Below are 12,245 nucleotides of genomic sequence, written 5' to 3' on the forward strand. Positions count from 1 at the left end.
TCTTGGGTCGTCGGAACGTAGGTGATGTGCGGATCTTCTTTTTTTTGTGACTGTGGACGCCTTTCAGCACCGCTTTCTTGGCCTTCAAAGCCTTTGCTTTGGCTTCGGCTTTGGGAGGGGCAAGGGCTTCCTTCTTAGCTTTCGGCGCCATCTTCGTAAAAGCTACATTATTTTTATGACTGTTTAATTAATGACTCTCCTCTTTGCCACTGGACTTGAGGACCTCCTTTTCACACATCATGGTATCCTAGCATAATGCCTGGAACATAGCAGGCACCTAATATCTATTTGGTGATAGGGGATTGAACAGATGGATGAATCGAACCCAACACATTTGTAGACACACAATGGACAAGTATTTAGTGAGTGACTCAATTTGCTAAGGAATTTCAAGGAAGCTAAAGAACAGCTTTTATTCTAAATTTTTTGAATGATGGTAACATAGTATAAAGGAAAGTCCAGTGGCTTTAGAATCAGACACTCTTGGGTTCAAGTCCCAGGTCTGTGTGGTATAGACCACGTGATCTTAAATAAACTACCTAATTTCTTTGAGTCTTAGTTTCCCAATCCATAAAAACAAGATGATAATCTTAGTCCACAGTTGTGAGGATTAAATTAGACAATATGTGAAAAATATATAGCACAGTGTTTGGGGTGATGTGTAGTCAATAAGCTTAAAGCCTTCTTTCCTTCTAAATTTTGATAAAATCATTATTGTGATAAAGCATGATAACGTTAAAATATGTGTGTTGCAACATCAAACATGCTATTACACAAGATTATTTAAAAGGCAATTCTTCCATAGACTGCAGTCACAAACATTTTTTACCTTTAGAAGTAGCAGGAGGCCTTTATTGTGACAGACTCTCTAGTAATATGGTCTCACAGCTTGAAAGTTGAAAGCATTATAATGATACTTTAGAGTACTTATGTAATTTATACAGTACTATAATATATAGCTTCTCATAGCTAAATTATTAAAATTTAATTTATTGGGGCACCTGGGTGGCTCAGTTGGTTAAGCGTCTGCCTTCAGTTCAGGTCATGATCCCAGGGTCCTGGGATCGAGCCCCAGATTGGACTCCCTGCTCAGCGGGGAGCCTGCTTCTCCCTCGCCCTCTGCCTGCCACTCCCCCTGCTTATGCTCTCTCTCTCCTGCTTAAATAAATAAATCCTTAAATACCTTTTACGTATATAATTTATTTAAACTATATATATTAGACATAGATTATAACATTGATTCATTAACAACCTAGATTTCTTTTCAACCCACTTGTATAGAGTGCCTGTTTCTACCCCTACTTTATTTTTTTCAGTGGTGAATGAGCACACTTTGGGCCAAATAACTAAGTTCTTGGCTTTTTTTCAGAAGGGCTGTAATAACAGATTGTGGGTAGGGTTGCAAGAGTTTCTACAGTGGGTGCAATGCAATCTAAAAAATAAGACAGATATATTTCATAGGTGCCTTCCCTAGGGCATCAGAAGGGTAGAGAAATGTTTAACCTATACTTGTAACGTTTGGCTGGAGGTCATAAATAGTAAAATGGTGTATTTTTATAGCCACTGTTCCTTTTCCTTTTTTTTTGCATATCCCCATCCCCTCCAAAAAAAAAAAAAAAAAAATGAAGGTATGTACTGTATTGGAATGAGGAGTACTCTGGACTAAGGAGTTAACAGCACCGGGTTTGAAATCCATCTTTCTTACTGGTTAGCCATATAATCTTAGTCAAGTCTGTCCAATCACTGAGCCTCAGTTTCTCCCTCTATAAAATCGGAGAGTTGGATTAGATGACCTCCAGAGTACTAAACAGCTTTAAGATTCTCTAATTTCAAGTAGCCTAAGTTTTTCCCCATTTGGATATATAAGAATAACTTACAAGTTAGCAAACATACTTGATAATTTGAAGGGGAGGGATCATGGGCCTAAATAAAATGAATCTAAGCAAGCATGCAAAATACTGTATGCCCCTGGGTCTGAGTTCCTAAGTAAGTCCCTCAAAGGCAGGTGCCAGATTTTCAGATGGGAAATGGCTTTGCAGAGAAGAATATCCATTCATTCCAGCCATTTTGATTAGGCAAAAGTGACTGCCCAACAGATCCTGATGAGATGCTAAGATCACCAGATAATGTTCTAATTGTTTAAACTGTGTCAATATTATGTAGCAAATCATAAAAATTTAAAGATTAGTGGGCATGTAGTAAGTACACACTATAAAGTCAACTTGAAAGAAACAGTACTCAACCAAGGGATAGCTATTGAATTTCCCTGGCTGGTGCTAATTAACCAACCTGCATCAAACCAACAGAAAATAGTAATGAAGGGAATGGCTAATTTTCCCCATATCTAAGGCAAATGACTTTCCTGGGAATTTATGTCAAAGTTGAAAGTATGCATTTCAGTCCATCTGAAATGCTCCCAGACTTAAACATTTACTAGCCAAAGTCCATTTTTAGCCATTGCTACCTGCAGCCTATTTGAATCTTCACACTGTCACATCTGGAAGGTTCTCATTCCTACCTGTGCCTCGTTGTTTTTAGGGGCAAAATACTGTGTCAGCAATGAGAGCAAAAGCTCATAGAGGCTGAAACCACAAACATGTTTCCTATGGTTTGTGGAACATTCTTCTTCTCTTGATAATAATATGTAATGTTGCTCTGTTGTTGACAGCAGCCTGGGAGAAACTGAATAGGGAGGTGTTCAGTTTGTGTTTTTTATTAATACTTAAAAATACTGAGGTAAGAAGAGAGGTAGAGGAAGGGACATTAAACTTTTCCCCCCCTCTCTCTGAAGTTAGCATAGAAAAGGTTATGCATTAAAGGCCTTATTCCTGTCTAGCCTGTTTGTTGTTTAATTCAAGGTCTGTATTTTATTTTCAGTACATTGATTGGAATCAAAGAGTAAGAGTCAAAAGGGAGTGTCATAAATAGAGACCAGGGCTCATTCAGCTTGAATACCAACACAAACTATTTCTAGATAGCATGGTGCTGCAGCTGTGTGACTTGAACAAAATAAAGGAAGATGTGCCCAGCAGCATTCTGGCCTAGAAGATATGCCTGAAGGGGAATCAGTTTTAAGATGAGGAAAGTTAGTAAAGAGTGTGGTACATTGACTTGTAGCCTTCATTGTTATCTGTGTAGGAGAGAAAAAAGACAGCACAACTAAAATCTTTACACTTCTTTAAAGTCTTCCAAAGATGCAGAGGAACACAGAAGAGATTGTAGCTACAGAAGGGCTTAAATTTGGTCAAATTCGTGAATTAAGAGGACATTTTATTGTACAGCCTGTGAATTCTCACTTTCCCTAGTGAAGGGCAGGATTGCTCAGCCCCAGCTCTTGAAGCAAACCGCAGACTCCCATAAGGGCTGCCAGCCCATAGGGCAGATTGTAATCACCAGCTAGTTCTAGGTAACTTAGCCTGTTTCCAGAGTGTTTGCACTCTAACCGCTCACCACTCATGATTTGGGAAACACACAGCCAAGTTTTTCTCATTAGTTCTTAAGAGATTTGTGTGATTCCGTCCATGTTGTACATTTTGTGCACCCTTATGTCATGGTTTATATTATATTTGTATGTACCCTTTACCTCCACTAGACCCCTGGAAAGAGTGGTAGTTTCTGTAGCAGTTAGCTCAGTAGTTACCAGAGGGAGTCACAACATAGAAGAATCCTCTTGGGAATCTCAACAATAACTAAAAGGTATGGAAATTTGAAGGAGTTGTGCTAGTAATCTTAAGGGAATGTGGTATTTTTTATATCCTATCAAAGGAAGTGCAGCTCTATGTATACCAAATGTAAATGTCTTTATTTATAGTTGAGGAATACTTGGCTGTGTTACAGCTACTCAGAAAGGGTGCAGAATCTCTAGAGAGTTTGGAGGATATCATTGTGAAAGGAAAGCAGGAAGTGTAATCTGATAGGATTGAAAGGAAACTAAACCTAAAGAAAAAGAGAAGAGAAGAAGATTAACAAGAAGAAGAGAGGAAGAAGAGAGAACAAAGCCTTTGTGGGCCTTTCTTCACAAAGAGATAAACCTGTCCTTGATTTAAAAAAAAAAAAAAAAAAAGAGATACATTTCCCTGGGCACCTACCTGAGTGGCTCAGTCGGTTAAACATCTGCCTTCTGCTCAGGTCAGTCTGGGATGGAGCCCCACATCGGGCTCCCTGCTTGGAGGGAAGCCTGCTTTCCCTCTTTGCACTTCCCCTGCTTATGTTCCTCCTCTCTAGCTTTCTGTCAAATAAATAAATAAAATCTTTCAAAACAAACAAACAAACATACATTTCTTTTAAAAGGAAAAGCAACTTTATCTTTGTCAAGAAAACATGAAATTCACCCACCTGAAAGTGTGAATTTTCAGGCCATCTGGACAAAGAAAGGATATAGATGATGAATGTATTCCTTCCACATGTCACAAAATTAGGAGTGATAAGGGACTTTATCTGGATGTTTTCTAAAATTTTCATTCAACTAAAATAGGCTATTTTGCTAAGTTCTTTTCTAGTTTGGTAAATTCTTTTCCTTTTCTTGATAACCTCCTGTCCCAGAGTACAGAGGAAGAAAATAGAACTATTCTGACCTTAATTCTAATTAACAATGAGGATTTTGTTGGGAGAGTGAAGTGGGAGTCCATGTCAGTTTGGGTGGGGGAGGGGAGGGAACCAGCTAAACAGTTTTACTCTACATCAGTAGTTGCCATACTTCTCCGCCCTATCAGCGTGAGCTTACTGACGTGTATTGGCCAAAGAATTGTGAGCAAATGTGACCTACATACATTACTCCTGGACAAATGTTTTTAGTACATAGTTGACCATGCTCTTTTTTTTTTCCCCATCTGCTAGATCAGCAATACCTCATAAAGTGTTTTTTTTGTTTTTGTTTTTTTTAATCAGCTTCAAGCCAGGATGGACACATAGCATAAGTTTTTTAAAAAGCCAGTTCATTGTAAAGCAGTGGCTTTCAATCAGGTATTACTTTATGTCATCACCGTCCCCCCCAACTCCAGTGCAGGAAACATTTAGCAATGTCTGGTGACATTTTTGGTTGTCACAACTAGGGCAGTGCAACTGACATCTGGTGGGTAGAGGCCAGGGATGTTGCTAAATAACCCACGATGCACAGGACGGACCCTCACAATAAAATTATCTGGCCAGAATTGTCACTGATGCTGAGATTGAGAAGCCCTGTTGTAAGCTTCTGGGATTGTTTATTACTAGGTAGGTTTTAGTATAATCTAACCTATCCTGACTAATACAGCAACTGCCACATTAATTTTGTAATAACTAATGTAGAAATAATTAGATGCCTTAGTTATTAGGAAGCAGGTTTAGAAGAAATCCAGAAAAAAAATACAGATATCGTACTGTGACATAAGGTTTTTTTTTTAAATGTTATTTATTTATTTGACAGACAGAGATCACAAGTAGGCAGAGAGGCAGGCAGAGAGAGAGAGAGGGAGGCAGACTCCCCGCTGAGCAGAGAGCCCGATGTGGGGCTCGATCCCAGGACCCTGGGATCATGACCCGAGCTGAAGGCAGAGGCTTTAACCCGCTGAGCCACCCAGGCGCCCCGTGACATAAGGTTTTGAAGGTGACTCAGGGGCACCTGGGTAGCTTAGTCGGTTGAGCGTCCAACTCTTGATTTTGGCTCAAGTCATGGTCTCAGGGTCATAAGATCAATCCCCATGTTGGGCTCCATGCTGGGCATGGAGCCTATTTAAGACTCCCTCTCTCTCTCTCAAAAAAAAAAAGGAAAAAAAGTTTTTGAAGATGACTCAAAAGATTCAGAAGCTATCAGTTCCACAACTGGTACTGTGCAGTTGCAAATATTCCAGATAAATACAAATTAAACAGGTCTAAAACCAGTATGGTTGTACAATGAATTCTCCAAGGAGCTCAAGTATTAAAATAAAGGGAGTTTGTAATCAAAGATAAATATTCATCTTTTATGGTCCTCTAAAAATAGCATTAAAAAAACTAAGTTCAAAATAACATAATGGAGGCCTACAGAAAGTGCTAAGATCTCCAGAGGTTTTTTGCTTGTCGTAGTTGTATTAGCAGCAAGACCAAGCAAGAAATGTGGCTCCTATTCGATTCTTATGAACTGATTTAGAAAGCGAACAACTCATTCCATTATGTCCCCAGCTGGACTACCTATTTCCTGTTCCTCCATGATAGCTGATTCTCCAGCATCTTTTTTTGAGGCAGTGAATCTTTTTAACTCTGGCTTTTAATGCTTTGCTTATATTTAGAGTATCAGAAGCAATTACTGCTCACCTTTACGGCTTAGAATTGTGTCAACTTCAAAACCTTGGAAATGATAGATTTTGGATATACTTGTCCCTTCTAAATAGATCTACACAAAGATGGATGCTACATTTTGGGGGTAGTGGTTCTTAGTCTTTAAATATTTTCAACCGAAGGCCAGAGAGTTACTTGATGTCTGTTCTTTTCTAATCCTGATTACCTGTAATTCTAAATTTAAAACTCTGGATTAAACCCTTTCCCTCATACCGCTCCCCTCTTGTGCCCTCCCCTTCCCTGCACACACTCCTTTTCTCTCACTCTAAAATAAATAAATCGTGGGGCATCTGGGTGTCTCTGTCAGTTAAGCATCTGCCTTTTGTTCAAGTCATGATCTCCATGTCCTGCGCTCAAGCCGCTCATCAAGGCTCCCTGCTCGGCGGTGAGTCCGTTTGTCCATCTCCCGCTGCCCCTGTTTGTGCTGTGTCTGTCAAAAAAAAAAAAAAAAAAAAAGTCTCTTTTAAAACAACAACGAATTCTCAGTCAGGTCTCTCTCAACTTCTAGTATATGTTAGCCATGTTTAAAAGCACAATACTAAGAAATAAAGATGCCAGTCCTTCAATGGCCATAAAAACTCCCTTGAAATGTCTCCTTTCTCTGAGAATAGGAAGGGTAACTGCAGGGTCCTGGTTGGAGTCCAACTCTATTAATTGTGTAGCCTGTGAGAATTTCCTCTGGAGGCTGTCTTGTACACCTGTTCAGAGATCTGTGTTTCATTACCTGTCCTTGTATCTGAGTCACCAAATCCACATTCTGGATTACCTGCTTGGTTGCTATAGTTGCCTCAAGTTCACAGAATTACTAAGATGTGGTCAACAAGCAGTGGTAGTGTGACAAAATGGGCAGTTCTTGATCTTGGGGTCATCAGTTTGAGCCCCACATTGAGTGTAGAGCTTACTTTAAAAAAAAATTTTTTTAGAGGCACCTGGGTGGCTCAGTGGGTTAAGCCTCTGCCTTCAGCTCAGGTCATGATCCCAGGGTCCTGGGATCAAGCCCCGCATTGGGCTCCCTGCTCAGCAGGGAGCCTGCTTCCCCCTCTCCCTCTGCTTGCCTCTCTGCCTACTTGTGCTCTCTCTCTCTCTCTGTCAAATAAATAAAATCTTCAAAAAAATTTTTTTTAATTTTTTAAATTTTTTTAAAGATTTTATTTTATTTATTTGACAGAGAGAGAGAGAGAGCACAAGTAGGCAGAGAGGCAGGGAGAGGGAGAAGCAGGCTCTCAACTGAGCAGGGAGCCCAATGCGGAGCTCGATCCCAGGACCCTGGGATCATGACCTGAGCTGAAGGCAACTGGTTAACTGACTAACTGGAGATGAAAATATGTTTTATGAATTCCTAATTTTTCATTTGTTGCATTATATCTTTCTTAGTTTTGTGCCTTTTTATATATTTTTTAAAGATTTTATTTGGGAGAGAGAGAAGAGAAAAAGAGCAGCACAAGCAGGGGGAGGAAGAGGGAGCCGGGAGTGGTGAAAGAATCCCAAGCAGACTCTGCACCTTGAGTGCAGAGCCTGGCCGGGCTCCATCTCATGAACCCAAGATTGTGACCTGGGTGGAACCATGTCAGATGCTCAACTGAGCCACCCAAGCACCCCAGTTTAGTGCCTCCTTAACAATGCTTACTACCTGCCCCACCAAAAAGAATCACCAAGTCACAGGATAATACAGTTAACAGATAAACATTCTCAAAACTAAATATTACTAGTAATTGAAGAAATACAAATTAAAATATGAAGCTACCATTTTCCACCATTAAAAGTTTTTTGTTTTATTACGAAAGTATAACACATCTTCACTGTACAAAATAAGAAAATCCCAGACAGAGAACTGAAGAAATCACAGTGGCAGTGTAATATCTCATCATATAGATGCCAGTCTTTTTTTTAATCCATGTCTAAGATTTACCTAACAGTCGGTTCCTACTGACATGTACTTGAATTTTTGTTACTATAAATGATGCTGCAGTAAACACCCTGTACAATAATTTGTTTTGTTGTTTTTTTGCCATCTCTGACTACTAGGACTGTTTCCTGAAACTGCCATTGCTGGATCAAAGTATATGCATTTTTAAGGGTTTTGGTAATCTTTTCCCAAGTTGCTAACCAAGTTTCTGTCAGACGTGAGAGAGTACTGGCTCATGCATCTTCTAATCCATGTTGTTTATGTTATTTTGATAACTCCGGTATGCTATCTCATCATTTCACGTTTTACTACTTTGATTAATAATCAGAACTTTTATTTTAAGTAGGCTTCCTGCCCAGCGTGGAGCCCAAAGTGTGGCTTGAATCCAGAATCCTGAGATCAAGACTTGAGCTGACATTGAGAGTCAGACATTCAACTGACTGAGCCACCCAGGTGGCCCAATAATCAGAACGTATTTTTCATGTCTTACCGAAATACTATAAAGAAAAATCTTCATTGGGGTGCCTGGGTGGCTCAGTGGGTTAAAGCCTCTGCCTTCAGCTCAGGTCATGATCTCAGAGTCCTGGGATCAAGCCCCGCATCGGGCTCTCTGCTCATCGAGGAGTCTGCTTCCTCCTCTCTCTCTCTGCCTGCTTCTCTGCCTACTTGTGATCTCTGTCAGTCAAATAAATAAAATCTTTAAAGAAGAAAAAAGAAAAATCCTCATTGTCAGATTATTTAAGAGAAAACAAACAAAAACACATACCAAAATGTCCAACAAAGGAAAAGCAGTTAGATAAAAACTTCTACTTCTAATAAATAAACTGTGCAGGGGCACGTGGATGGCTCAGTAGGGTAAGCCTCTGCCTTCAGCTCAGGTCATGATCTCAGGGTCCTGGGATCGAGCTCCGCATCAGGCTCTCTGCTCGGCATGGAGCCTGCTTCACTTCCTCTCCCTCTGCCTGATTCTCTGCCTACTTTTGATCTCTCTCTCTGTGTGTCAAATAAATAAATAAACTCTTTTTAAAAATAAATAAATAAATAAACAAATTGTGTAGCTTTTAAAACATTTAGTATGGAGGAACCTGGCTGGCTCAGTCAGTGAAATGTGTGACTCTTGATCTCTGGGTTGTGAGTTCAAATCCCATGGGGTGGAGAGGTAACTTAAAAAAAAAAAATTAAGTGTGCAAAATATTTCAGTTGGCATAGGGGAAAAATGTATAATACTAAGTAAAACATTAGAATGGTAAATGTTTATGTGTAATTTGATATGCTGTATTCCTTAAATGTGGAAGGAAAAAAAAACAGAAAGAAAATATGTCAAAATGCAATTGGTTCTGCATGGTGATGGATGACTTTTAATATCTCATAATTTTTAATACTTGCCACATTTTTTATTATTAACATACCACATTTGTGAAGAAAACACATTTTTGTTAAGTACACCGTATACTAATGGTGTAAGAGGAGAGGAAACTGTCCATCTGCATTTTGTGTATTGTAGTCTAAAGATAATATTAAAAATTGGATTTCGAAACAGGTGGCATAAACAGCTAACATAAATAATATTCTGGTAAGCAGTTCAACAGCCCCTTGTCAAAATGTTAAGAGTTCCACCTGCTTGAGAAGCTGACAATTGTTGGAATCCCCTGAAAATGTGAAATTGTTTACCACTTTTTTCCTTTTTAGGTTGCTGCTGTTGATCTTCTCGTTCCTGGGGTTGGAGAGCTCTTTGGAGGAAGCCTCAGAGAGGAGCGGTACCATTTCTTAGAGCAGCGACTGGCCAGGTATTGATCAGACCTAAAAGAAAGAAAATTCAGAAATTGGGGATGAGGCGCTCGAAGGCAGTCTTGGCAAAGTAACAGAGAAAGCAAATGGGCCTCAGCACCTGACTGACCTGGATCTCAGATTCTCTGTGGCCTTGAGCAAGTTATGTGACCTTTCTGAGCTTCCTGTTCTTAAAGATTGGAACTGTTATGTGATATAAGTCTGCAGTGGTATGTGCCCACTATTTGGTATGTATCTCTCCCTATGAAAATTGCTTTTTAAAAAGTTAATGACAGTAAACAACCTTAAAGCTTGCCCTTCATTTTCTCTCTTTTCTGTGTTCTTTTTTATTTACTCCAAATTATGATTGGGAGCATAAACAAGGACTCCTATAGGGCCATAAAGAAAAAACAGACTCTGAACCAGGGAAGGAATAAAGATGGGGAAAGAAAGATTCTAAAAATATCCACTAAACTAACATTTAGAATAAGCACTTCTCCCTTCCTCAGGTTTTCTGCTATGTAAGGGTCTTGATTAAGCTATTTGAGTAACTCATTTTAACTTGCTCTTTGAGACCTAGGAAATGAATCCATAAACACACAGAAAATGTTTTGGAGATGAGAAGTACAGAATCGTGTTTCTAATTGAACTACCACTCCTGTGTATGCGTGGTCTGCCAACAAACCACAATGACTTCCTAAACTAACCAACGTTATAAACCTCTGTTTTCCATGGTTTCTACTTTTGCTATGCCAGACTTCAAAAAAAAAAAAGGTTTTCCCCATGTTAAACGCTTAGTCCCACTCTCCTACTCTCCAGATAATACTGGGTTTCATAGTAACCTGGAAAAGCCATAATAGATTGAAAATATCCTGTTAAATTAGCCATTTATAAGGCCTTCTTTCCCTAATGGAGAAATGCTTAAAAAGCTGATGCTTTTCCAAGATCCCAACCTATAAATTTGTTGGATAACTTGGTTTTGTAACCCCAGTCATTTGAACTGCTCTATTTGGTTAGGGTCCAGAAAAAAAGAAGTAAATATGTTCTAAAAAAGAGGCATCTTTTTTATTACTTAGACTACTAAGTCCTTACTATTACTATAATGTTAGAAAGTCCTGGGAAAATAATGAAATTGAAGTAAAGGTCAAACTCCTTAGAGGGAAAGAATTTGAAGATTCTCTGGGTTTTTTAAAGCACAATAAAAATCACACATGGCAAGAAACCTCATCTGTTGAAAGAATAATTGGTCTCTTGTCTTTGCTTGCTTCCTTCCTTCAGCAAACTTTTCCTCATGACATTATATGTTTACCTAATACCCAATATTATCCAAATTTATCTTTTCTAATGAAATGGTTATATGTGTTTCCCTGCTTCAGGAACCTGTCTGTGACCTCTGTTCGTGTTTTCTGTGTCTCTGATTTTTTTTCATAGTCCTTATCATTTCAGATGCACTTTGATCCCAAACACTTTTTTAAAGGGCTGAAATTTATTTCTTTTAATATTTTATTTTTAAGTACTCTGTACAGCCAACATGGGGCTGAAACTTACAACCCCGAGGTCAAGAGTTGCTCGCTCTACCAACTGAGCCAGCCAGGCGTTAAAGGGATGTAATTAATTTTAATGAGTACTAAGAGCTTAAAATTTGATTAACATTTTTCACATTGGCAAAAAAAAAAATTTGCAACCATATTCTGAGGGCAGAATCTATATTATTATTTCAGTGTTACAGAATGAAATGTGTGTCTCCATGTCCCCTGTGTGTGCCTCCCAGCAACCTTAAGTAATAATGCTTTTCTTATGTCATAGGACAATAAGCTCATCTGAAATCTTTTGGGCTCTGGACTATCTTTCTGTGGCATTTATCATCTGTACCACTTGCTTGGCGTAATACCTAGGACTATTGGTTATTTACCTTTCTTACCGTATTAAATAGTTACCTTCTCACTGCATTGCATGTTCTTTAAAAGCACAGGTTTTTGTGTATACTTCTTTATTAAGAGAATGAATGTTTGGTGGTTAGTATCTTTATCTTATTGCCATTCTCTGAAAAAATTTTGTTATTTTCCTCTTACAGATCAGGATTAACAGAAGCCTACCAATGGTAAGAATGTGGCCCTTGCTAATTCTTTTATTTTATTTTATTTATTTATTTGATAGAGAGATCACAAGTAGGCAGAGCAGCAGGGAGAGATGGGGGAAGCAGGCTTCCCACCCAGCAGAGATCCCAATGCGGGGCTCAATCCTAGGACCCTGAGATCATGACCTGAGCTGAAGGCAG

At 39.0% G+C, this 12,245-nt stretch overlaps 1 protein-coding gene across 1 annotated transcript in view; it reads left to right on the forward strand.

Moving 5' to 3' along the window:
- LOC111154430 (asparaginyl-tRNA synthetase 2, mitochondrial) overlaps window positions 1-12,245 on the forward strand; it is a 126,734-nt gene that overhangs the window by 108,796 nt on the left and 5,693 nt on the right. Inside the window, exons 12-13 of the mRNA XM_022514027.1 lie at window positions 9,890-9,987; window positions 12,042-12,068. Coding sequence (XP_022369735.1) covers window positions 9,890-9,987; window positions 12,042-12,068 — 125 coding nt within the window. The remainder of the gene's footprint in view (window positions 1-9,889; window positions 9,988-12,041; window positions 12,069-12,245) is intronic.

This window comes from Enhydra lutris, unplaced genomic scaffold (assembly GCF_002288905.1).
Source record: "Enhydra lutris kenyoni isolate GAN:26980312 unplaced genomic scaffold, ASM228890v2 scaffoldscaffold37, whole genome shotgun sequence".
Taxonomy (NCBI): Eukaryota; Metazoa; Chordata; class Mammalia; order Carnivora; family Mustelidae; genus Enhydra; species Enhydra lutris.